The 26,766-nt window shown below is 47.6% G+C and overlaps 1 protein-coding gene across 3 annotated transcripts; it reads right to left on the bottom strand.

The window, feature by feature from the left end:
• Positions 1–1,820: 1,820 nt before the first annotated feature.
• CX3CR1 (C-X3-C motif chemokine receptor 1) lies at positions 1,821–18,901 on the bottom strand. 3 transcript variants are annotated; one of them, XM_046677907.1, is made up of 2 exons: positions 18,688–18,901; positions 1,821–4,753 (listed from the first exon to the last, which is right to left on the bottom strand). In XM_046677907.1, exon 2 carries the CDS (start codon positions 4,742–4,744, stop codon positions 3,674–3,676), a length of 1,071 nt encoding a protein of 356 aa, XP_046533863.1. In that variant the 5' UTR covers positions 4,745–4,753; positions 18,688–18,901; the 3' UTR covers positions 1,821–3,673. The 3 variants fall into 3 exon arrangements, with proteins under 3 accessions (XP_046533863.1, XP_046533864.1, XP_046533862.1); XM_046677908.1 differs by lacking the exon at positions 18,688–18,901 and adding an exon at positions 17,797–17,880; XM_046677906.1 differs by lacking the exon at positions 18,688–18,901 and adding an exon at positions 16,056–16,142.
• Between the last annotated feature and the right edge of the window lie 7,865 nt (positions 18,902–26,766).

Raw genomic sequence — 26,766 nt, 5'->3', positions numbered from 1 at the left:
ATTTGGAAGTGACTTGGCATTTCCCCCACCCCCTGGGGCAGCCCTAGGATGTGGCCATTCCTTGACAGCAGCCCCCTCTCATCTAAGGCTCCGTCCGCCCAGATCCTGCTGTAGGCTGCTGAAAGCATTTGCCTCTGGGAATCCCGGTATCCTTTGCTGATGAATCTCTGTTGACCATTTTTTGTTAGAGATACTGATGTCGCAGAACAGCTATCACCAAAGGCTGCACCGCCTAGGCGGCATCTGTCATTGTGAGTGGATCAATTCCGTTAAATTCTGCCTTGTGGAGGGCAGACCTCCCCTAAGTGCCCAAGTCATCCATCTGCAGACCTTTTTTATGGGAATTTTCTTTTGCCCGCCTGTGTTCTCTGCTCTTAGAGGCAGGATTGGTCTGCATTTCCTCCCCTCAGCTTTATGGGGATTTAATTGACATATGACAATGTATGAGTTTAAGGTGTATGACAGTAGTGATTTTATATACTCTGTATATTTTGCAAAATGATCACCACAATATGGTTAGTTAACACATCTATCATCTCACATAGTTACAATTTTTTGTGTGTGTGATGAGAACTTTTAAAATCTACTCTAACAACTTTCAAATATATGATACAGTATTGTTAACTGCAGTCACCATAGGATTGCTCTGTATTTTTATCAAGATGAAGAAGGAATCAGCAGACTGAGAGTCAAGACATCTACCCCTTTCATTAATTCACTGTGTGATCTTGGGCCAGCCTCTGACCCTCTCTGAGCCTCCTTGTCCTTACCTGCAAAATGTAAGTTGGGACCCAATTATCTATGACTGCCCACAATTCTGTGATTGAAGAACTAAGAAAAATAAGAAGACAAGAAGGTTGAGATAGTATGGGAAAGTTTCAATACAGTAATAATAGGAAGAAAAAGAATCAAATTAGTCACCACCACTTCTTTGAGCTTGCTTTGCCAGGCTGTGCTGTGAACTTTGTGGAGGTAATCTTACAAAATCCTCATAATCCTAGGAAGCAGGCACTACTTTTATTCTTATTTTCCAGATGAGGAAACTGAGCCTCAGAGATGTTAAGTAACTTGAGGAAGATCACAGACTCGATATGTTGGGACTTAGGCGTGGAACGAACTCTCTCTGCCTCTGGAGTCCGTCATTTCCCTCTGTTTTTGGGATGTGCAGACCTCAGAAGCAGTAATGGATGTGATCCGATTGTGCTCTAGGCCAACTGTCCTTTTCAAACCTGGCCGCCTTTATTCAGACACCACATCATTGCTATTTAGCGTTTTTTAATGAACTTCCTTACTCTCCCCCTATTCTGTCTTATTCAGAAAAATGAATGAATGAGTGTTTCTTATGATACAAATTTAATTTTTTTCTAGAAAGGAAAGTGTCTGTTCCTCTACTTTTGTTTCTCAAGCCAAAAGATTTTTTTCTCTCTTCTTGGGAGGCCAGAAATAGGTTAAAATTCAATTTAAAATTTCATGATTGAACAGCTGGAATGAAGATCAAGTAATAAGGAAGCAATCTTGTGAACACCTTGAGGAGAACGCCCCCTCCACTGGTTGTTTGAGCCAATGCTCCAGAAGGTTCCCGCCACCCACTCTGCTCCCAATGCCTTTCAATATTCACACACATTTCTCCTGAGAGCTCAAGACCCCCAGGCTCTCACACGTCTCCTTTATATCCACCATCCACCAGTCTACAGTAGCTTCCCCTCCTTTGCCTAGAGAACACCTTACCCTTAAAGACTCAGGTCAGATGTCTTTATTACCCAAAGGAAATAATTGAAGAGGAGAGAGGAAATTACACAGACAAAAGTGCTTTAAAATAGGTATTTGCTATATATTGCAAACAAGTGAAACATTTATCAACAGAGTAATGGTGAGCAAATTACAGTACGTGATCTTGATGAAACATGATTCATTCTCTCATTGGTTAAACAAACATGCTGACTGCCAAGGAGGCATCAGAAATAGAGCAAGGCGTCAGATGCCTTCAATGAATACACAGCCTGGCAAAGTCTTCTGAAATGCTCCTTGCAAAACCCTATGGAAACAGAGAGCCATTTGTGGCAGATTATACAATTGTACATTATGAGTACAACTCTAAACACGTGAGGGGATGAGCAAGGTCTGGATGGGCAAATGGAAATGTTGTATGGTTAGGTTATAGATGACACTTTCTTTAGCATTGTTACAATTGTTCTTCAAGCTTTGAAGTTTTAGAACATCTCAAATGTTTACTGAAAACAGAAAGCTGCTCTTGTGACCCTGGCTCTCCACATCGACTGTTGCATGAACATTGGGGGTTCTCTCCCGATGGATGGGGGCTTGCCATGAGGTGATTGGGAGGGAACGTTCAAGGCAGTCTGGGAGGGTTGGGTCAGGGAAGGCTATCAATCTTACATCCAGGAGTGTCCACTGAGTGCCACGGTAGGGACCAGCCTCCTCTGTGTCTGGGCTACATTACACAGCAGAGCCTGCAGTCTCCTCCAAGCTCTGTCAACACTACTGCTTAAGTGCCAGGTAGGGGGAAAGCTGAAGTCTGGGAACCAGACAAGAGGGTTGGGACCTGCAAAAGTTGGTGGCTGGTTCTTCATGCTGGAAAGGATACTCTCTAGCTGAAAAAGAAGTATTATCTCCATTCTACAGATGAGGAAACAAGCTCAGTTGGCCCTAAGCCACCCAGTGGGTAAGTGATAGAGTTGAGATTAGAAATCATCCCTTCTTAGTTTGGGCCAGGGTTCTTTCTATTTCTCCCTCTGGGTCTGGAAGCAGGTGGAGACGCATGAGGTCAGATGGGAGAGACCTGGCTGACAGGGTAGGTGCAGTCCTTTGGGAATGGGAGACAATGGGGAACCTGTTGGTGGGACCACATGATGGAGGGTCTCAGAGGTCAGGCAGTTAAGTTTGAATTTGATGCAGCAGGCACTGGGAAACCTTTGTAGGTTTGGGGACACGATAGAAGGGAGTTTAAGGAAGAGGAGGCTGGCAGTAAGTGCTGGCTGGTATGATCAAGGCGAGGCTGAGCCAGACACATGGTGAAGTTGGTGGGCAGCACCCACCCCTCCAGCTTCTTGGAAATACATCTTCTTGCACCTCTAACCATGAGTTTGGAATGGAAGCTGCCATCTTATCTATCCCTTGCCTATGGATACCACCACCTGGTCCAGGGATGGGCATCTGATACAAACTTGGCTAATCAGAGCCCTTCCCCAGGAATTTTGACCTTGAGACCCTAGAGGAATGGGTCTCAGTCCCTCTCTGATAACAAAGCTGCATTATGCGAATCTGGGAGCTCTGTCACCCCGGGATATTTGAGAGTCAGAGAGAGGAAATTCTAGCTAGATTCAAGCCGTGGTTTCCACACACTCTGAGGGCTCAGCCACCCCCGTCCATGCTGCTGTGTGAACAATACTCACCACTTCCTTTTTAGGTAAGCTAGTCTGAGTTGAATTTTCGTCATTTGTAAACAAAAGAGTCTTGACATTTGCAATAAGAAATATTCCCACCCTTTATCATTCAAATTTTGAGCACAATTCTCAAAAACATCTTAGGGTTGTTTTTTTAGGCATTGGGTCCATCATTTCTTGCTTGTAAGAAACGAAAAAAATCTGTCCTCATTCTTCTGTGTCAGATTCAGAAACTCCAGGCTCTCTGTAGGGAGGAGGCTTTGGGGATCCCTTCAGACATGGAGGGACACCTCTCCATCACTGGTGTAGTGGGTAAAATTGCTGCTCAGAATGCTTTCCCGCCTGCCCGTTTGTGACTCAGGCCGGGAGAAACCGGTGTCGACAGAATAACAGCACAGGACAGCCAGGCATTTCCTGTACAGGTGGGAAAGGTATCTTCTGAACTTCTCTCCAGCAAAGGCATAGATAATGGGATTGAGGCAACAGTGGATAAATGCTATTGTCTCGGTCACACCGATGGCCAATTTCAGATCCCTTTTCATGTCACAATCCGGAAAGAAGTCGTAGAGATTGAGCGTCTCTAAGAAAATCATGATGTTGTAGGGTGTCCAGAAGAGGAAAAATACGATGACCACCAGAAGGATCAGTTTAATAGCTTTAGCTTTCTTGCGGTTCTTGCAGGAGAACAGCGTCCGCATGATTCTGAAGTAACAGTAGATCAAAATGAGCAGCGGGAGCAGGAAGCCAAGAACATTTGCTTCTACATTGCGGAGCACGGGCCAGATGTCCTGCAGGACCTCGGGGTAGTCACCAAGGCATTCATTTTCTTTTTGTTTTGTGAACATGAACTGGGGTGCTGCCACCAAGATGGCTGCTGCCCAGACGCCCAGGCTGATGGTGACGCCGTGCGTCACAGTCCGGTTGTTCATGGAGTTGGCGGCCAGGACAATGGCCAGGTACCTATCGATGCTGATGATGGTGATGAAGAAGATGCCTCCAAAAAACCCGATGAAGAAGAAGGCAGTGGTGAGTTTGCACACGGCATTGTGAAAGCCTTGTTCACTTCTCAGATAGTGAGTCCAGAAGGGCAAAGTGGCTACAAAAAGCAGATCGGACAAGGCCAGGTTCAGGAGGTAAATGTCGGTGATGCTCTTGCGCTTCTGGCTGTTGCTGAGGGAAAAGATCACCAGCAAATTTCCCACCAGGCCGAACACAAAGACAAGGGAGTAGACCACGGACAGGAAGGCAGTCCCAAAGGCCACGATGTCCTCCATGTTACAGGCTTCTGCAGACTCATCGTACTGAAAATAGTCCGAGATTGGCTCAGGGAAGTGGGTGGGCATGGTGAGGGCCTGGATCAGAAAGGAAAATAAGTAACAGCATTAGTTCTCGAGAAACAAAGTTAGAATTCTGTCTGGCCCCAGGCATAGGCGAGAAACACATACTGGTTGGGTGTCTGACCAATACATTTCCCAGTGTCACACATGCCATCTTGTTTAATCCCCACAACAGTGTCTGAGTGAGGCTGGAACAGACTCCTTTGACAGAAGAGGAAACCAAGTCTCTGAGAGGTTCAGTAACTTGCCCAAAGCCACACAGTAAATGGCTCAGCGAGCACTTGAATCTAGGCCTTTTGAAGCTTGAGACATCGTTTTTTCTTTGCTTTTCAAAAGTTTCTCTGAAAGGTAGCTAGCTTGACCAGTACGTGGACAGCAGCGGAGAGGACTACGGGTGGGGAGGCGAGGCAGTGGCTTAGCAGAGAGGTGCAGCTGTAATTCACACCTCCAGTCCAGCGCCTCCTTTTATTCCCACCTCCTCTACCCTCTGGACCCTAATTTCTCCTGTACGAAGCTGAGGCTGAAGAGAGAGGTCTCAGCCACTCCCCAGAGCCCTGAGCAGACCTGTGCCCGGAAGCCCTCATCTTTGTTTTCGAGAGCCATTTCTTTTCCTCTTCCTCTTGCAACCAACAAGTCCTTCTCTTCCTTAAGGGGTGAGACATAGAGTCACACAGTCAAGGGTGACTACCTCATCTTGGTTTGCCCGGGACTTTTGTGATTTTAGCACCGAAGTTTCACATGTCAGAAACTCCTCAGTTCTAAGCAAACTACAGCGGCTGGTCATCCCATCACTCCAAGTGAAGAGAAGGTGTGGCCATCACCCGGGCCTTTGCAGTCAGGAAGGGCTGATGGGTCCATGATGGAGGACTGTGTTCAGTTAGCCTGCTGGGCTGCCCCCCGGGGGCTAGTTAACCCGATAACTACCACCCGTACTTCACTTCGACCCTGACTTCCCCACTTTTCTTATTTCCCGTTTCTCTCTTAACAAAAACTGAAAGATAAAACATTTCTGCACAGGTTGGGAAGGAAAACTTATCTCATTCCCCCCAACTCCTCCCAGCCAGGACTCATTCCTCATTCACTCCAGAGGCTGCAAGGGCAGCACTTTCGCCCTGGTCCTCTGGGGCCCGCTCCTCTTCCTTGTGACACCACAGACAGGCCCCTTAGAAACCCCAGGTGTATTCAGAACACACCTCCTAGCTGTCACTGCCTCCCTTCCCATGTAACTAAAAGCAAACTCTTGCTTCTTTAACCAAGGGAGTGTCCACACCCCGCTGCATCCTTTTCTTGTTGGTTTTACCGAGATGGTGTCTGCCAAAGTGAGAGCCCACCCAGCCGGGGCTTTGCTCCTCCCTTCTCAGCCTCTGCTTTGCGTCCTGGCCCATGTCAGCATCTTACCCAGACTCTTCCAGGATGAAGCTGGCCAAGGCTTTCTGACCTGGGCCGTCTCAGGCTGGGATGGAGCTCTGAACCCGAGGGAAAGTCTATGTGTTGTTTGCTTTAGGCTGCAATGCCCTTTTCTCAGAGAGGACGTCTGGCTGTGACCTTAATGATGTTTAAGTGGAACCACATAAAATGGCTGATAAGCAACCATTTTTGAACCACACATATGTCAGTTTCAAGCGGCTCAAACTGAGAGATAGGGACACAGGGGGATTGCTACTTGGGGCCAGTGGCTTCTTGCAGAGGCACGTCTTACAGACATGCAGCCATGGAGGAGTATAAATAGTCAGGCCCTTGGTGCTTATGAGTTAGGGGCCTGGGGCTAGCTACCCTCTCCCGTCTGCCCTCCAGTGAAAAGAGCTGGCAAAGCTGACCTCAAGAGGAGCCCAAGGCCAATAAAAGTCATTCTGCATCTCTTCGCATCTGTGCTCAGTCCTGCAGCCCAGGAACATCGTGCTTTGGGATCAGCTCGGTTTTGCCAAAGCTACGGGTGAGTTAGATTTCCACTCTTGGCACTGTGCCTTGCACATAGGGACCTCCTAAAGTCTTCAGGGAAGGATCCCGGGGTCACTGACAGGGAGGGCAGGGAGGTGGGCGGGAAGGGTGAGGGCTGTGTGACTTGGGCTCTCCTGAGACTGAATCCCACATCTGCCCGCTCTGGCCGAGTGACCTTGGGCGACCTTGGAACCTCACAGCCTGACATTTCTCATCTACAAGGCTGGGATTCATTCTCATGCCTGCCCACAGCACTGTTCTGAGGGAAGCACCTGGCACAGTGTGTTGCACACAGCAAGCACTTAATAAATGCACAAGGTGAGGGAGCAGAAGCACTTTGGACCTGTGGGATCATCCAGGCTGCCTGTGGACGCTCACGTTTTGCTCCCACCCTAGCCATTGTGTAAAGTTTGCTTTATTTTTTTTTCCCTGAAATAAAAAATGTTTTCTTTTCAGATTTTTTTGGGGGAGGGAGAGGGAGTAAGCCAACATTTACGGAGCTTTTACTAAGCTGTCAGGCTCATTCTAATTCTGAAAGGAAAGTCCTGTGTCTAATTTACAGCCCCCTGAATGGCTCAGGGATGTTTGTGATAAGAGGAAGGGGTAGGCTGGGACAAGAGCGTGGAGAAGCCAGGGATAGTTAGAAATAAACAACTGACTGCCTGGCTGAGTGTAAGGAGGTCCCAAATCCACCCATTGCTTGCTGGGTGCCCTGGCTCAGGGCTGCTACATGCACAGGGACACCTTCTCTAATTTGCACCAAAAGGCCAAATAAGCCAGGAGTGGTCCTGGTTGGAGGGTCAACATCCATTCAGCAGACCATCTGAAGTCCCCGCAGGCACTGGGCTCGGCATGGCAGGGAGCACATGGGGAGATCAGTCAGGCACAGTCGGGGCCATGAAGGGGCTTCTCATCTCAACAGGGAACAGTGCAAATGGGCAAAGACTTTGAGGAAGGCAGCTGCAGGGAGTGTGTCAATCTGTCCTCTGCAGATGAGAGGCAACTTCAGGGACGCGATCAGAGGGATCATTTTGCCTGACTATTGGTCTCATTGCTTACTGAGAGTAAAATGGCTGGTCAGGGAACATCTGTCTAGCTTGGGACCACTACCTGCCATCCTGAGGGTTCGCTCAGGTGAGGGTTCAGTAACACTCAGCGGTCTCTTCCTGGCTCCCTAGTGGCTCAGAGTCCTCAGCCAAGACCCCAGAACCGTCCGTGTCTCCCACTGTTCTGCCTGAGCTCTTGCAGAGTGCTATGCACGCAGTGGATGCTCACGCAGCATATTGTGATCCCTGCCATGAGCAATTCTGCACCTTGTACAGAGGAAGGAACGGGAGGGGCACAGCTTTCAATGAGCTCCTATGTGAGTCTGAGGAACTGCACAGTCACTCCAGAGAACTTACTCCCCGTGCCATTCACATGTCCGTTTGCACACACTACGCTCAGCAGGGTCACAGCAAGGTTTAGCAGCTGGCTCATCATACAGCTAGAAGTGGGGGGAGTGGGGCTGAGGCCGCATCCACACTCGTGCCCCTTCCCCTCTCCCTTCCCCAAGATGACGCAGACAAAGCCAAACCCTGGAGGGGAGAAGACATAAGGACTCAGTGAATACCAAAGAAAGCAGAACCCAGAACAGGTGGTAAAAGCCATAAACGCAACCATCTCAGTTTCCCTCTCTAAAACAACCTCATAGGTTTGTTGAGAGCATAAGAATGAAATAAAATGTAAATCTCTTACTGGGAATTTATCCTAGAGATGTACTCACACACATGCTCAAGGAAACATGTATACTGACAGCCACTGCAGCCAGACTGAAATGTACATGAAGGGAACCAACTCATGGTCCATCATTAGGGGCAGATCAAATTAAACTATGGTCACTCTGAATGACAGAATACTAAGACCGTGTTTAAAAAACAAACAAACAGGTGCCAGCCCAGTGGCATAGTGGTTAAGTTTGTGCCCTCTGCTTTGGGGGCTGGCATTCACCAGTTTGGATCCTGGGTGAGGACCTACACACTGCTGGTCAGGCCATGCTGTGGTGGCATCCCACATACAAAATAGAGGAAGACTGGCACAGATGTTAACTCAGTGACAATCTTCCTCAAGCAAAAAGACGAAGATTGGTAACAGATGTTAGCTCAGGGCCAATCTTCCTCACCAAAAAAAAAAAAAAAAACCCACAAAAAACCCCCGAACTACCAAAAAAAACAACAAACAAAAAAACTCCACTACTAGGCAGATCTATATGTTCTTTTATAAAACAATCTCTAACATATACTGATAAGTGGAAAAAGCCAGGTGAGGTACTGTGCATATAGTATGCTGTCATTTGTGGAAAGGAGTGATGTATGTATGTGAGTGTTTGCATAAGGTTTGAGTATCTCTGAAGGGACACACTCCTAGTGGCGACAACAATGTGCTGGAAAGGGGTACTGGAGACTAGAGGATGAGAGAGAGGAGGCTTATCACTGTAAAGCTGTGGAATTTTTTTACAATGTATATGCGTATTACCTATCTTGGAAAAAATTTCAATCAATTGACTTGGAATTTAAAAAATAAAAATAAACAAAAATCTAAAGGGTTATGAAAAATTAAAATAAATAAGTTAGCAAGTAGCCTAATACAGTAACCATCAGCATGTCGTACGTGTTCAATAAACAGTAGCCAACACCTAAAAGGATTATTATCTTTACTTTATGGGCAAGTAGATGCACTCAGAGAGGGTGAGTAACTTGCTCAAGTCCACACAGCTGGCATGTCGCAGGGCTGCAGTTTGGGCATAGAGATGGCCAGCCTCAGCACTTTTTTCCAACCTTACTTTACGGCCCTTCCCCCATCCTCCTTGCCCCAGACTGGGAGTTCCTAAGAGAACAGTGTCCTCTTCAGCTCTGTCGGCCAGTGTTCAGCAGAGGGCAAGGCCTGGCACAGAGCAAGTGCCACAGGAAGATTTGCAGAAGGATAAACATTGTATCCTAGACCTTCATTCAAAGAGTTCCATGGGAGTAATGGTGACAGCAGCCTTTTAATTGCCCCGTTCCCAGGGGAGCTTACAGGGAAACAGGTGTCCTTCCTGTCATGGGCCAGGGGACCTTGATACCTGAGAGCTTAGAGGATGCCTAGCTTGTTGAATGAATGAATGCATGAGTGAATGAATGAATGAAACGCCGAAAGAAGCGATGCATCAGCCTTATGGTGCAGAGCCCCGGAGATAAGCACAGGCCCACCACCTCTCCACCGAGAGAAGACAACCTAGGAACACAGCTGCCCATCTCAGCACGCTCTGTCAACGAGTGGCTGTCGGATGCATCTGATCAGGAGGCAGCTGGTGCACAAGCAGTTTCAGCCCTCTCTTCCATGCGAATGTCAAGGCCCAGAAGCCACCTCAAATGTGTGACTCAGAGGTGACCCAGGGTTTTACGTGGCTGGGAGCCAGTTCAAACCCAGCCCCGTTAGCTGCAAGCCCCAGAGCATGGGAGGGCACTGTCTACATCAGAAATCTGACATTGGTGAAGGACATCTTCACTGATCTATTCCACTGAGCTTGGCAGCTTCATCAAGGCATCTTTTTAGGAAGGGTGGGCCTGAGCTGGGTGGACCTTTTATTTCTGGATCCTCTGAGATGTCCCAGGATTGGGAGATGAGCTTGAAGATAGAGCCTCCTGGCAGCAGATGGGAGCAGGGCCAGTCCTTAGGGGTGGCCTTCAGGGGAGGTCAAAGGTCTGCCAGGAGTCTAATTGGCTTTCACTTGGGTTGGACACTGGCTTTCTTGGCCCTGAAGACACCAGAAACCAAGTGCAAGAATCCAAAGAGCTAAACCTTTGCAGTGTTTGCTTGGCTAGGTTTCCTACAGACACGTTGCAAGAGGAAGGCTGCACGCAAGGCGAAGTTGCAAGAAGGCACCGCGGCGGAGGCTGCACTGCACAGCTCAGGGCAGCAGCCAGCGAGAGCAGAAATCCCCCAGGCTGTTCTCAGGCCTCCCCGCCCTCTATCCCTGTTAAGTCAAGGTTTTACTAAATGGTGTTGAGCTGGGAGAGTTTGAGCTGGACCTAGAAGCAGAGCTTTGAGTGCGCGTGCGCTTCATACCCCAGTAGAAATGGATTTTGGATGACGTGCTGGATAAAATTAGTGGCTCGCCTCCCCTGCCGATCCTTTCCTACTTCCTCCAGGCCACTTCCTTTTCTCAGGCCAGCTCGTTTATTTTTTAACTTCTTTTGGTCATCATTACCCATTGCTTCCAACCAGCTTCCCTTTTCTAGACTTCCCTTCTCATTAGGTGGCCCAGATCCTTTTCCTTCTTCTCTCTGAGGTCGTTTTCACATTGCTTCCCCCTGTCTTTTGGCCTCCTGTCCTGCTTACTGTTTTCTAGATGCACTGCATCTTCTTCTTTTTTTACCCTCCTGGGTCTCTGTTTATGGCTTTTTAGGGCCTTGAGTGAAGACTGGGTTTGAGGTTCAGTCTAAAGCTAAGAAAATTGTGGGGTTTAATTGTTTTCCTTTGCACCAAATGAAACTCCGCAATTGCTTAAGTCCTGACCCCAGCTCTTCCCCTAGGGAAGCCATTGTGCTACTGACGTTCCAGAATCTGAGGTTAACCTCAGAGAAACCCCACTTTAGAAAGAGAGGAGGTTACCATTCCCGGGTGCCTACTAAGTGTCATGCTCCATACACAAGATCCCATTTCATTCTCTCCAGAAGCTCACACGAGAAATGGTTATCTCCACTGAGCAAAGTAACCAACAGCAGCCCGGAGAGATGGAGATAACTCGTCCAAGTGATGAGGATCAAGGCTGCCCCAGGGAGAAAAGCCCAAGGCGTCCTGCCCTACATACCGATCTATATCATCCTCCCGGAAGCATAGGATGTCCTGACCTGACCGATCTGATTCTTACCAAAAGTTATATGACCACCAAATAACCAGACCAGACCCCACCTGCACTGATACCATTTTAATGACTTTTTTTTTTACATAATCTTTCCTTTATCTTGTAAAGTGAGAACTCACATACCTATGCCTTAAATTTAGCCCTACCCTCAACCCATGTTTGTAGCTCTTCCCGCCCATGGGTTCTGTCCCCATGCTGCTCCATGCTATTCTCTGAATAAAAGAGCACTACTGCCAGACCCTGACAGTCCAAGAAATCTTTCTTTCGACTCCTCAGCTCGTCGAGCCCGCATCACAAGGAAGAGAGAGAGCCAGGATTTCAACCCAGATGCGTCTCTCCATAAAGCCACGCTCCCTGCACTGCTCAATGCTTGCCGTCTTGGAGGGGAAATCTGCAGGCTATCACAGGCCACTTCTCCAGAACTCGAACTGAAGAATAGTGGAGCAGCCCTCCTAGAAAGAAGGTGATCCACGATGAAACCCTGAACACTCCTCCTGGGTTTCTCCCTTCTAGACTCAGAACCCAGGAGGCTGACTCGCGGTGAAACGGTGGGCGGGAAATGGAGAGGGGATATTATTTGCCTCTCCAGCCATGAGTAGGTGGTCGTCACTGCCAGACCCCCAGAATCTAGCTCTCACCAATGATGGTGAAGAAATTGGGATCCTTTTCTCTGGAGAAGAAAGGGCTGAAGGCTGAAGGGTCAGCTTATTTCCTATCTTTAAATACATGGTGATTTTTTCAGAGCCAGGTACTTCATAGGGGCCCACACTCCGCAGACGGCTGGGAGACCCTGGGCAGCTCACTTCCAGCCCTACCTCAGTGTCTTGATGTGTGACATGAAAGCATCGGACCAGATCATCTCTAAGGGCCTGGCCAGCTCTGGCATGCTCAATTTTCCAGCAAGAGCTGAACAAAAGGAAACAATCTTAAGGAGCAACATGAGTCCCAGGTCAGTGAACGTGTGACCGAGTGTCCACAGAAGTGGCTGCTCAGCAACCTGCCCAGGGAACATAAAGCTTCTGGGCTTGCAGCCTGTGAGCCCTCAGATGAGGTTCCGACTAGAGACAGGGAGCTGGATGGATCAGGGGGTTTCCAGTCCTGACAAGTCTTGAGCTTCATCTTGTACTAGACAGGAAGGTCCTCAGTCTGGCCCCAAGCTCACACCTGCTGCTGTTGGGACCCTGAGTTTGACCAGGTCCTGATGGTTTTCCCATTTACAGGACTGTTATTTTTATAACAGACACTCCTCAGGATGCCAAGAGAGCTAAGCTGAGAAGGCAGCAGAGGGGCAGAGGGAGGAGCTTTGAATTCCACACTAAGGAGCTATAAGAGCACCTTTTACAACTTGCACCCCATCCCCTGCACAAGTAAGTGAGTAGATTTCTATTCCTGCAGCAACAAGTCTGCCTAAAACAACTTCACATTACTCACCCACCGCATTTTAAATGGGGGTGGGGGGACGGTGCAAACGCACACCCCAAGCCAAAACCAGCAACAGGTGACGACCATTCCTGAGGCGTTCAGGCCCCTCTGCTCCGTGAGCCACCGCTTTACAGGACCTGCAGCTGTTCTGGAACTGACACCCCTCCCTCTCCTTTCCACTTCAAAGTCCCCTGCAGTATTTCTCTCTGTCAAAGCGAAGTGTGACATTTCGAAAAGAGATGCTTCAAGATTTTTTTTTTAATAATTGAAGAAGATGGACTTGTTCATTAATTATTAATCAAGTCAATATCTATTAAGTATCTTTACCATATGCTAGTGTAAGGACAAATAAAAATTAAAGATAAGAGGCTGAATTCTCCCTGTTGAAAATAAAGAGATTTCCCTGGCCTCCTTTTTCTTAGAACATCTGCTTTAGAAAACTTGTCATTGTAAGCAGGTCCCTCTCTCTTTGAGATGTGGATACATATGCTTTTGAAAATGTGATGGGTTCTTTCCTCAGCTTTATGAGCCAGGAATGTCTTTCTCAAGGACCTGGGAACCATCTCTTTGAAATGTAAACACTGAGAGCTAGCACCCCATCTCCCAGTTCCTGGGGAGGGCAGGGAGCTGCCGCCGGCAGGCGCCTTACTGCAAGTTGCAAAACCACCTCCTGTCATAGACAGATGAGAAGTCGGCTGCTTCCCTGGATGAAGCCAATCGGCTAACACAGATGGTGACCCCAGTTACCACGGGAAAGTCAGGATGGACCGTGTGTGACTGTCAAGGCCTCTCACGTGAGGACGAGTTATTGTTCACCTTGAGAACACGTATGTAAGGGATTGCATCTGCTTGGCTGTATAAAAGGGTGAGAAGTTCTTCTGTCTTTGCAATCTCCCCGTAGATTGCCAAGCGATGCACATCACATTCTGTTTAATGCTTATTTAATAATAATAGTGTTTCCTCCTCTATTTGTGGAGAGGTTTTCCTGGGTTGGAGGAGCTTTTGTTTTTAATTATATTTCCCCAACGCTAGACATTGTGCTAAATTCTATGAGGAAAAAATGTTTAAGATACAGTCTCTGTAAATTTTTATTATTGTTTAGTAACAGAATATAAGAGACCAAAGGTTGGGCCATTTAAGCTGAGTTTAAAGGCTGGGAGTGTCTTCCAGATAGACAAAGGTGGAGGTGGGAATGGAGTGTTTGAAGTCAAAAGCACTGAGGGAATGAGCATGGGGATGTCTTCTGGGGCCAAGGCCAGGCAGAGGAGGTGCGAGGGAATACACTAGAAAAGGAAGGAAGTGAGGATGTTGGGGTTAGAAGGGGTCAACATGTTCCCAGAGCATTCAGGAAAGTCCCGCTCAGTGTGAGCACAGGGCTCAGGTAAGGATGCAGAGAGAGCTGAGGCTGCGAAGGCGGAAGCGTGGTAAAGCAAGGGGCCTCCAATTCCCCACTAAGGAACTGTGGGGAAAAACTAAAAAAGACTTTGAAATAGGCAAAAAAAAAATTACTGGGTCTTCTATCTAGCACCCCCCATCTCTCCCTTTCATTGTTTCAGTTAATTTACAGCTGTGTACGTTGTAGGAGACTGATAGTTGTGTAATAGCTCTTGTTCATGGATGTAGAAATTGTGTCTGGTGGAGGTTCATTTGGTCACTGCTATGTGGATATGGACCAATTTTGCATCTATCTCTAAATTCATCTCAGCATTTCTGGAAGCTTCTCATGCATGCTATTGCTGTGGCTGGGGTCTGTTCGCTGTCATTGCTGTATAGGATTCCACTGTGTGTGTTCACGATTATTATCTATTCTACTGTTGCACACCAGCGTGGCTCTCAGTTTGGCGCCACTGTGAACAACGCTGCTGTGCACAATTTTGTGTGTGCGCCTACATCTCCTACTACATGGATGCATTTTTAAAATGCAGACCAAAAAGCAGATGTGCTGTATGAATTAGGTATATGAAGGTCAGAATCAGGCAAAGATAATTCATCTTATTTAGGGTGCATATCTAGGTGGTAAAACCATAAGGACCAGTAAGGAAGCAACGACCATAAAAGTCAGGATTGGGGTGACTTCTGGGGTGGGGTTGGTCAGGAAGGGACCTGAGGGAGGCTGGGGAGGTTGGCCCAGTTCTCTCCTACTGCTTGGATGGCGGTTAGGTGGGAGATCAATTTATAATAAGTTGGTAACCTGTACACTATTCTTTGACTATGTTATATTTCATGATGAACATAGATTTAAGGAAAAGGACAAAGAGGGCCTGGGAGGGGATTTAAGGAGATGTGATATAGGGTTTCTTCCCTACCAAGACTCACAATCCAAAATAGTTGCACTTGGGCCAAAAAGATGTGGTGGTTGGAGAGTTGCGAGAATTCCAGCCCTCGTGGCAGCCAGGGCATTCTGAGCCCCCAAGGAGGGCAGGCAGGATCAGGGTTCAGCTGGAAGCCTCAACGTGCCCTTGCTGTCCTGGGCAGGGTGAGTGATGCAAAAGAGCACGAGCCCTTGTAATCCTGGCCTGTGCTGCTGGGAATCAGAACAAGTTCTGAAAAGTCAGCGAAGACCTGGCCTGTGCCACCTTGGCGCCACTGCCTCACAGCCGTGACCTGTTATGGAACGCAGGAATTTCCCTCCCTGTCTAGCTCACCCGCTGCCTCTGAACATCTTCAAGGGGAAAAAGCTTGAGTCTGATTAAAATGGGGGCAGCTGAGGACTCTGTCCAGGTCAGACACGGGGGTGGGGAGGGGGCAGCTGAATGTCTCAGATCCTGGCAAGGAGGTTCTTTGAGGCCAGGGTCTCTGACACTGCTGTTCTTCTGCAGCCCAGCCAGGCTGGGAATGGGGTGCCTCTTCAGGGGTGGGGGCTGGGGGGGGGGGGAAGGGAATGGGTGTTGGTCTTGGATGAGTCAGCTGTGGCATACCCCTTCCTCTCCTGCCTCTCACAACCTCATCTGAAAGCAGTCAATGATCTTCAGGAGCACAAACTTTCTGAGCCTCTGTTTCCCATAACGACAACACAAGTTGCTTCTCGAGCAACAAATATGAGCTAAGCAGTGTGCTTGGAACTGTACATACCATGCCCTTAATCCTCACAGAAACTTAGCGTGTATCCGTCACCCAGGTTCAGCGATTATCAACTCATGGTCAATTTCCATGTTAAAAGCAGGGCTTGAGGTTCATAGCAAGGTCACGTGCAGAGCCAGGACTTCAGTCCAAAGTCAAGCCATCTTCCCCGCCCCATCTGGGGAGAATGACAGCTGTCAGCAGGGCTGGGGTATGGCTGGCATGTGGTTGACACATCCTCTGGTCCTCCCTTCCTAAGGGTATGGGTGACAGCCAGGACAGCCTGAGAGCTAAAGGGGTTGGGCTGAGTCTATTTCCTGTCGTGTGTCCCCATGTGAGAATAAAGCTAAGCCAAGAGGAAGGCGAAGGATGTGAATCCACCCTGTTCCCCCCCAACACACACAGGGGTCCCCAAGGCTCAGTAGCCCAGATGCCATCTGCCTCATTTCACAAAGCCTGAGCCCCTCCCAAGTGCCCCTGGGCACAGGATGACCTGTCCCCTGAACAGACCCCAGGAGTGCTGGCCCACCTGGAAAGTTCTCTTGCCTGCTTCTCACACAGTCCAATCTTTTTTCCTTAAGTTCTTTTCTACCTCAAGTTTTCCATCTCAGGTATTTGAAAAAAGAAAAAGAACATTTTGGAGGGTGTTAGGGGAAATCCTCCGATGCCCCGGCCTTTCTCTGGGCCCAGCTGTGAACTTACAGAGCTGACCACAGTACTCTGCGAGGCCGTGATGGCCAGATACAAGTCAAGTCATGAGAAATGACGGCCCCAGCCAGTCCTCAGTGGGGCCTCTATGTGTCCCCTGCTGTCTTGCAGCCATCCATGTGTCCGCTCATAATTTCTCTCTGAAGACTGTGCTTTCCAACAACACACACCTTCTTCACCTGAGTAAAGTCACAGCGATTATGACAGCACATATCAAAATGGAACTTGGGATTTGTGCCAGCAATTTATTAATTCAAATAGTTTTCATTATAAATGCAATTGATGCTCTTTGTAAAAAATGTGGATGGCATAAAAAGGCATGGAAATAAAAGGAAAAAACCCCAAAACTACCCACAATCCAACTTTCCAACATCAACTACAGATAGCTTTTAGCTTTTTCCATCCAATATTCATGCATATTTTTATATTCATATAGGGTATATTTATATTTAGAATGTAGATGCCATTTAAAAAACTTTTCACTATAAAATTTTCAGGCATATATAAAAGCAGAGAGAACCCCCAGGGACCTATCACCCAGCTTCAACAATTAGCAACTCAGGGTCAATATTTCATGTATTTCTCGTTTAATGCCTACCGGATTATTTAAAAATAAACCCAGACATCATAGCATTTCACCCATAAATAGTTAAGTGTAAGTCTATGAAAGAATAAGGACTCTTTACAAAAGATAAATACTATTTATCACCTTAAAACATTAAAAATAATTCCACATAACATCTAGATGCAATTTTAAATGATGCTCTTTTTAGTTAATAAGTTATGAGCATTTCTCTATGTCCCTAAGATGTAATTATTAATGCTTCCAGTCATATTCCATCATGTCGAGTGTGTCATAAATGATCTAATCACTCACTGCCCGCCACTACTCCAGCCCCTTGGACATACAGGCTGCAGCATCCTTAGGAAATTGGTCTCCCTGGTTGCATGTAGAGCATACCAGCGTCATTAGCCCACCCTGACTTCTGACCACAGTGCCCCGCCCAGCACGCCCACAGGTGCTGACTGGGTCCTCTGCTCCTACCTGGGCTGGGCCTGGGAAGGGAACCTCTGGACGTGCCAGTCAGCCACCCTGTCCCACGCAGACTCTGCCAGAGAGTATTTCCCTTTCACTCCTTCTGAAGGCATCTTTATTTGCAGAGTCAGCCAATAGCATCTAGTTTCCTGTGAGGGAGACTATCTTTAGATGCTGCTGCCAGCAAGCTCAGAGGTCCAGGCTGGAGGCCAGCTGGTGACAGGAGGGTCTGAATTCACAAACCTGGAAGACCCAAGCCTGGGGGAGACCCCAAGGGGGTTGGAGGGAGTAATGATTTGGGGGCTGTGTGATCTACCCCCACACGGGTGGAGGGCAGGGAACAGCGCAGCTCTCTTTAAGGTGTGCCCACCGAGCTGTAGTTTTCCTGCCCATAAAAGGGAGCCCATCACACTCACCAGACAGCATTGGGGTGCAGATGAAATGAGCTACAGCTTCTCTCTCAAAGAGTGGTCCCAGCTGGGAGCTCGTTAGAAACACAGCACTGCAGGTCCCACCCTAGCCCACTGAATTCCACTCTGCATTTTAATGAATTTCTTAGGAGATGGGTAAGCACATTGAGTTTGAGAAATGTTGGCACAGAAAGCACCTAGTGAGTGCCTGGCACCTGGTAGATAGTTCATAAATATTTTTTTCTCACTTCCCTCTTCAAGGCATTAGTGGCTCCCTAAACATTTCGGTCAAGCCCGTTACATTTCTGATGAGCGCAGGCTTCACCCACAAACCGGCCCAGGCTCCTTTCCGCACTGTCTGTCACTGCTGGCCCCGCTCCAGAGGATGGGGAGTCCACCTGGGCCCTGACTTTTCCAGGCCATGCTCCTGCTCCTTGCCCAGGCGAATCTCAACCACGATGGCCTCATTGCCTTCCCATCGCTTCCTTACCTGCCTGACTCTTGTTCAAGGCAAATGCTGCTTCTGGTCCGTCTCCATCCCAGGGCCTCGCCAGGGTCCAGCTCTGGTAGACACTCAGCACACATTTATTAAATGGTCAGGGGGTCCTCCAAGGCCTTTCCTGGCTCCTCTCTGCCCACGTGTGGCCTGTGCCCCTGCATTTCCTTAGCTCTGGTCGCTGTGGGCTCCTGTGGGCAGGGTGTACTGTGTGCTCCCTGCTTGGCCTCCTCCTCAGTACCTGTCACACCCAGCCAGGACAGAGCTGTGGGCTGGAACTGCAGTGCCACAGGGCTGGCGACCTGCTGGTGTTTGAGGAAGTCCAAGGCCAGTTTCCTTTCCTTGTCTGCCCCTGGCCTCAGTGCTAGGCCACCTTTCTCTGTCCTTGGCCAGGAGGCTGCAGCCCCTCAAACCACTCTCTGATACTGGCCCTTTCTCATCCTCACCCCATGGCCACCTGTCTCAGGGTCCACCCAGCGGGGCCAGATGCTTCAGCCCCCTGTCCCACCTTTGATGCCCCTCCTGCTGCCTCCTGCTTCTCTCTGGGATCTGGCCAAGACTTTGCCTCTCTTCTGGTCACATACTCTTCCTGGAAAATCTCATTCACCCCACGTCAGTGACCACCTCTGTGATCTGATTCCCACATCTCCGTCTCCAGCCAGAGCTTACATGACCTCTGATGCCCATCCATGTCCTCCATGCCTCTCCCCATTTACCCCCCTGACCATTCTCCATCCAGAAGTCAGGGAGCTCTTTCTAAAACCCAAACTGCAGACTTAAACCCTCCAAGATTCTGCTCATTGTCAGTTCAAGTCCCTGGGCTTGTGAGCACGGCCTTCACATGATTCCACCCCTTCCTCAGACCATCACCCGGCCAGTGCAGTGGAGCTGCTCTTCCCTTCCCAACTCACCTGGCTAGTGAGTGTGGGATTCAATTTTACCTCCTTTGAAGCTAACACGTAAGCCTTTACTGTTCCACAGATGCTGGCAGAAGACAGGACTTTATGACTCATGGCCCAGCGAGCAGCATATATGTGTCAGTTCCCCTCCCTCCCAAATCCCACAGAGTGAGTGGTGGGCCCAGGTGGACATCCGCACACGAAGGAGTTTGCTTGACTGGAGAGGAACCCTGAGCTTGGGGAACACGGCATTTTATAGCAAGCAGTGAGCAAGCCTGCTCTTTGGCCCTGAGAGAAACATCACCTCATCCCTCAGGCTGCAAACGCCACACTGAGAAATGAGCCAAGGGATGAGCAGAGCAGCCGAGCTTTACATTCTTGCCACTCTTCTCGTCAGCGAGGCTGGAGGGCCTTGGTGGCTATCCCCCTCCCCACCTCCACAGGCCTCAGTAAATGCGTCTCTGGCTCTGCCTCGGGACCTTCTCCTCCCCGGACCCCTGTTCACCCCTCCCAGTCCTCTCATTCTGCATGCCGCCCATTCCTTAGACCACCCTTTGTCTGAGTCAGTCCTTATGAAGGGGAGCAGAATACACCACCCCAAAATAAGCCGCTTTGGCATATTGATTATTTTGAGATATAGGCACTTGAAAAAGAGCAAACACAGGGAGAGGCTTTCTCTGAACTCTCCCCATCTGCCTAAAGACAGAATCTGCAAAAGGAATTCAATTGTCATAAATCTCTTCCCTGCGAGTTTCACCATCCAGGGAGGTTGACTCTTGTCAGAGGAGAGGAGACTAGAAGTCCACATCACACCCAGACACACTTTGACACCAACTATTATACCGCCCATCTGCTCATCCAAGGGCCCGTTCATCTTTCCTAAAAATCACTTACTCTCTCCTAAATTGTCTATATCCCCCTGCCCTTTCCCTGTTAAGCTGGTTTCTAAGCCTGAATTCCAAGCCACCTCGAGGAGTTACTCACTTTCCCCTGGGTATCTCTCACATATCCACGTAAACAAACTTATGACTGTTTCTCTCTTGTTCATCTGTCTTTCATTACAGGGTTCTCAGTCGAGAACTCAGACGGGTAGAGGGAAAATGACTTCTCCACCCCTGCAGTTTCTGGTGACTCAGATAGGACCTCTGAGACACCTTACCCACTTGGAGCCTGTGGATGGGATCCTGGGAAAACCAGCAGAAGCCAACGAAGGGTCAGAATAATTTTTCCTCCCCTACACTTGTTTACAAGTTCTTTATCACCCTCAGCTTCTCTTCCAGTTGAGACAGTAAATGCCGAGGATAGCCTGGTTTCTGTTGGGTAGGGGGATGAGGGTGTGCTGGACTGGCTTAGTGGCAAAAGCCATGGCACAGAGGCCGTGAGGATGATGGGAACAGCCTGGCCGTGATGGGCATGGACACACAAGGCAGGTGAGGACTGGAGACTTGTTTTGAGTAAAGCTTTGTGGGAGAGACACAGCAAAGGGAAGTAAGTATGATTAGGCCTTGACTACCAGGCTAAATATTTGTACTTTAGCTACGGGCTGTGGGAGCTTTGGGGCTAATCACAGCAAACCCTTATGCAACATGGGGTATGCGCTAGGTAATGTTCTGAGTCCTCGATGCATGTGAACTCGTGTCACCCAGTGACCCCAGAAGCAGGTCCTATCATTATCGTCATTTTACAGGGGAGGAAACTGAGGCCAGGAGAGGTTATATAACTGGCTCCAGGCCACACGGCTTACAGGTAGCAGTGCCAGGATTTGAATTTAGCACTTAGTTTTCATAACTTATGCCACACATTCTCAGTGGGGGCCACACTGCTCCTAGAGGGGTGAAAATTGTCTAAAGCACAGGTATATGCACAGGACATAAACAGATAGACAGCATATCTATGTCATTAAAATTTCATGAGAGGCGATTAAGAATATGATGTCTAAAAAGACTTGTTGGGGGGTGATAATGAAAAACAGGTTGAGAGACCTTTGTCTGCGCTCTTGATCAGACAGCTCGGCTGTGTCTCATTTTTAGAGCCTGGGGTTAGGGACTAACAGGACCAAACTGACGTCATCAGAAGAATGAACCAGTGGTTGAACAGATGTGAGGGAAGGCTGCTGTGTGAAGGGAGGAGCCAATTATATCAAATGCTTCCCCGTGCCAGGAAGCGCGCCAGCTACACTGACATTAGTAATATCTCTGTGTGGTCTTCACCTTCAAGTTAGGTATTACTATCCCCATTTTCAGATGATGAAATGAGGAGAAAAGAGCAATGGGTCCTAAGCCACACTGGAAAGGGATCAAGTGAGGATTGAGCTTCCCGATTCCAAACACAGGCAGGGAGAGCAGTGAGGTGTCGAGGGAGTGGGGAACAGAAGAGAGGAGGGGCTTTGCTAAAGGAGAAAGCACAGAACTGGTAAAAGATCGGGCATATTGAGGAACCAGGGAGATTTTAAAGACTGTTATGCCATGGACAAGTCCACAGCAATATGCTAGGAGATTTCAGAAGCAGAAAGAAGTTTCTCTTTCCTCTTCTCCCCCTAAGAGAAGAAAAGATCAGGCATAGAAAATTGGAAAGTAGTAAATCTAGACAAAATAAACGCCATTTACAATTTCCCTCTGTCCTAATGTTTACATTTTAACATTATTTGTTGCAATTTCCTAGGCTTGTTTCATAGATTCTGCTCAGCAGTGATACAAAGCATTCCTCTTTGGTACAAGCGTAACAGGACCCAGCAAAGAACTTCAGAAGTATTTTGGATAAAACATTTTTTGACGTCATTGAACTGTTTTCTTAACAATATTTTTAAAAATCTGTTCCCCTCCCCCTAAATTTACTGTGTTCCCAACGACATAGAATTTACTAATGGAGAATAACGGAAAATGAATGAATTAACTACAAACTTGGATTATAAAAATATGTCCATTTTAGCCCTTTGAACTACATAAGTAATTCCAATTAACTCCTAGGATGTCTTTGTATTGCTTTCTGATGTTCTGGAGGGTCTGCTCTAAGAAAAAAATAAAATAATAGTTGTCTCTCACAAACGGTGTCCTTTAAGCAGCTTTTTCTATTGTCGCTGTATGGATGATATAATGCTCCATACCCAGGGGCAAGAAAATAGCAGAACTCCTGGGTCCCCACCATGGATCAGGTACTGAAAATCAGCTGTCAGTTTAGCCAGCTGCCCAGGGAATAAGTGAACCTGCAGGGTGACCTTATATGTGACATCAGTGACTACAGAAGTGACAGATCTCCTCCAGTCATATTTCCAAGAAGATCATCTTTATTTCAGACACTGTCATTCCAACGATAACAAAAACCAAGGCGTTCGTAACGAAGTACAAAGGTGGAGGAACAAATTCGGCGGCTGACTTGCACTAGTTTGCACAAGTGCACCTGACCCTAAGAAACTAACATCAGGTAATTTTATGGGATCATAGTGTGCTTTGGGGCTGAAGTGGATCCTGTTCAACAGAAGACTACAACTGGACCGCAAACAGAGGGTGGGATTCGGGTCCAGTGCAGCCAAGTTAGCTCCTGATAAACTTCCTCAGTTAGACGGACCTGAACCAAAAATTTAGATGCCTCAGGTCCCCGTTTAATCTTTCAGAACCAATCATTCCACCTGAAGTGGCTAACACTTGTCTCAAAAGTGCCTTATAAAGTGCAAGGACAGCAAAGGCTATGAAAGAAACATTTGGCCGGCTAATTTCGTAGCATTCAGAATATCCGAAACGAGCAGTTGTTTGGCTGCTGTTGTCATGGAAAATTTAGACAGCGCGCAGTTGCAGCTGTGGCTGCAGGGGAATACAGGCAAACCAGACGGGAGCGGGTTTGCGCCACAGTCATCCTGTTAGAGAGAGAAGCCCTCTTCGTAGGTACTTTTACAGACTTTTACTCTTTTGTAGCAAAAAAAATCTTGTTACAATATAGTAATCTGTGTTTTATTCAGAGCCAGCTTCTAATCTAAACTCCAAAATAGAATATCAATATTTATTTCTGCTTGAACTAGCACCCAAAGAATCAGTTCTGGGTAAATCACAGTGAAATTTCTACCCACTTTGGAAGGCAATGAAGATCTGGGTCCGTCCTTGGCTGTAGTCATTTGTCTGACTGTTTCCTGCCCTGTGGATGTAGTTGATAGAGTAAGTGTTCCGTCCTCAAGTGACAAATTGGCAGGAAGGGAGGGTTTGGTGTCCAGGGAGCCATGCCGAGTCATTTTATTCAGTCAATATACTTGTTGTGGCAGAAGCTGCAGTAACATTTCAGCTCAGACAGAGCCAGGCTTACTTCAAAGTTTCCAACATGCTAGTTGGTAAACAGACCTTTAGTACTTTAGCACATTGACTTCACACAAGTTTGGAATAGCCTCAAATCTGGATTGGGCACGAGGAGGCATATCTTTCAACAGGTTGAATAGCTTAAATGGAAAATTCACTTAAAAGTTCCCTTTTCAAAAGTGTTCTAGATCAATGATCAAGATTTTGTAAATCTGCAATGTCAAGTCAATTTAACCCGCTTGCAAAAGAGGCTAATAAATACGTTTCCTGAAGCCAGTACATGTCCTACAGCTTAAGTGTATGTCTGGGTTCCATAAAGAAGTCACATTTGTTGAAATCATACATCCAGCAACTTGGTTATATTGCGACATCTCTCCACACGGAGCATTTCGGAGGTGAATTAGGCAACATTTTGTCATATCTAAAGCTCACGTGTGTGTGATGATTAGTGTGTTTTTTTAAGTAAATAAAATCCATCTGTGATTTGTATGTGAAAATATGTCTGTCTGAGAAAGACAAACAGTGTATGATCTCACTTACACGTGGAATAGAAAATTGTCAAGTTCAGAGAAACAGAGTCATGGTTTCTCGGGGCTGAGGAGTGAGAGAAATGGGGAGATGTTGGTCAAAGGATACAAACTTTCAGTTTTCAGATGAGTAAGTTCCAGGGATCAAAGAAAGCGTGGTGAAGGTAGTTAACCACACTGTCTTGTGCACTTAACAGTTGCTGTGAGTTTAATGTCCTCACCGTAACAACAACAGAGTGGTAATTATGTGAGGATGTGTTAACCAGCCTCACTGTGGTAAACACTTTACAATATATAGGTGTATCACATCAACACAGTGTACAGCTTAAACTTACAGAGCTTTATATGTCAATATCCTGATAAAGCTGGAAATAAATAAATACTGGAAAATTTTTTAAAAAGAAAATGTGTGTGTCATTCTTCTCCAGGAGTCTCATTTGGGTTGCGTTATTTCTAAACCTCAATAGGTTGAGGCAGAAGTCCTAAAGGCTCATTGCAAACTAAAGCAAAAGTGCCCCTTTATTCCAAAAAAGTCATCATTTGCACACAATTATATGGTTATTGGCAACCACCACCGCTATTGTGCACGGCATTTTTGTCCATAGGCCACGCATCACTAACCTGGCTCACTTGTATCACTCACTCAGCCATCAGGTATTTATTAAGCATCTTGCTGCATGCCACACCTTGTGCTCAGGGCTGCTTGCTTGGGACACAAGGATGAAGGGGGCAGGGTCTCTACCCTAACCCTTCAGGGTCTCTGGCTTCCACTCTTCAAGGTTGCAAAGAGAGACAGCTCAGGGAACGTCAGGTGATAGGCAGTTATCAGAAGGATACAGGAATGGTCTCTCTTGCCTCTGTCCACTGAGCTCTATCTTTCGTCTCCTGGTGTCTCTGCCTCTCCCCAGCACTCCCCAAGGCCCGGAGCATCAGGCTGGGCAGCCGATCAGCAGGCACGGCCCAGCCTGGTGGACAAGCTTGGGCTGCAGGACACCCTTCAAGTCACTGGTTTCACACAAAACACAGCTTTGCTGACAAAAATGTCCGCAGCAGCTGCATTTCTCAGGAGTGAGTGGTACGTGCAGGTGAAACTGGCAGGCTCTAGGGTTGCAATTTTGTGAAGAACCTGCAGACCCACAATTGTTTGGTTCAAACCCTGTCCCTGCCACTCTCAAGCTGTGTGGCCTCAATCAAGTTATTTTTCTGAGCCTGAGTTTCCCTGATTGTGAAAATCAGGATAATAAAACCCATGTGGCAGGTTGGTGTGAGGATTAGGAATGACAAAGCACTTCAAATTGTTCCTGGAATGTCAGGAAATGATCAATTACTATTCAAAGCAAGAAGGTCCCAAACAAGGTAATGAGGGTAATAAACACCTGCATGCTGGGGTCACCTGGAGGAAGGAACACTCTCTTCCTATGAGGTCTTGGTGGATGCATTCACCTGGGAGGACGTGCCAGGAGAAGGACCAAACCCTACGAAGGGTCAGGAGAGTTAACGGCCCCACACATCAGGGGAGCGCTCAGAGTGGCCCCTTTCTCCTGGGGTCTCCAGGGGTTTGATGAAGCGCAGCTGCCTGTGCCCTTAGAGCCCTGTTCACTCTCTGTGGTCCTGTTCCATCGTATATTGCTCCCCTCGGCAAGGATTTCTGAGTAACACTGACCTTTTCTACTTCAACCTCTCAGGAAATCTTCTCCGCCCCCAGATGGCCTTTTTACTTAGAAAAAAATTGAAATCCAAGTGTTACAGACTGAAAGTTTGTGTCCCCCCAAAATTCCTATGTTAAAGCCTTAACCCTTAATGTGACTATTTGGAGGTGGGGGCTTTAAGAAGGTTATTAAGGTTAAATGAGATCATTAGAGTGGGGCCCTGATCGAATAGGACTGGCGTCCATACAAGAAGAGGAAGAAACGCCAGGGATGTGTGTGCACAGAGAAAAGGTCATGGAAAAACACAGCAAGGAGGTGGCCATCTGCAAGACAAGGAGCAAGGTCTCGAGTAAAACAAAACCTGCTGACACCTTGATCTCAGACTTCCTGCCTCTCAAACAGGGAAAAGTACCTTCTACTGTTTCAGCCACCCAGTCGGTGGTATTTTGCTATGACCGCCCAAGCAAACGCATACACCAAATTTGATGTCAGTTAGAGTGGAATACTTTCTCAAAGTTTATTGGCTGAAGAGCATTAGGAACACTATAGTCAAAACCCAGGTTTGTTTAGCTTGCTGTAGCAAGGGAGGACACACACTGGAGGAACCAGGGAGCATCTCCTTCCGGGGGAGTTGGGAGGGACTTATAGGATCTGGGTTTGTGCTGGATGAGTCTCAGGAGGGAGACAGGAGGCGAGGTCAGCTGTGGATCAGACTCCG

This window comes from Equus quagga, chromosome 1 (genome assembly GCF_021613505.1).
Source record: "Equus quagga isolate Etosha38 chromosome 1, UCLA_HA_Equagga_1.0, whole genome shotgun sequence".
Classification (NCBI taxonomy): Eukaryota; Metazoa; Chordata; class Mammalia; order Perissodactyla; family Equidae; genus Equus; species Equus quagga.
This window is presented reverse-complemented; position numbering and strand designations above follow the sequence as displayed.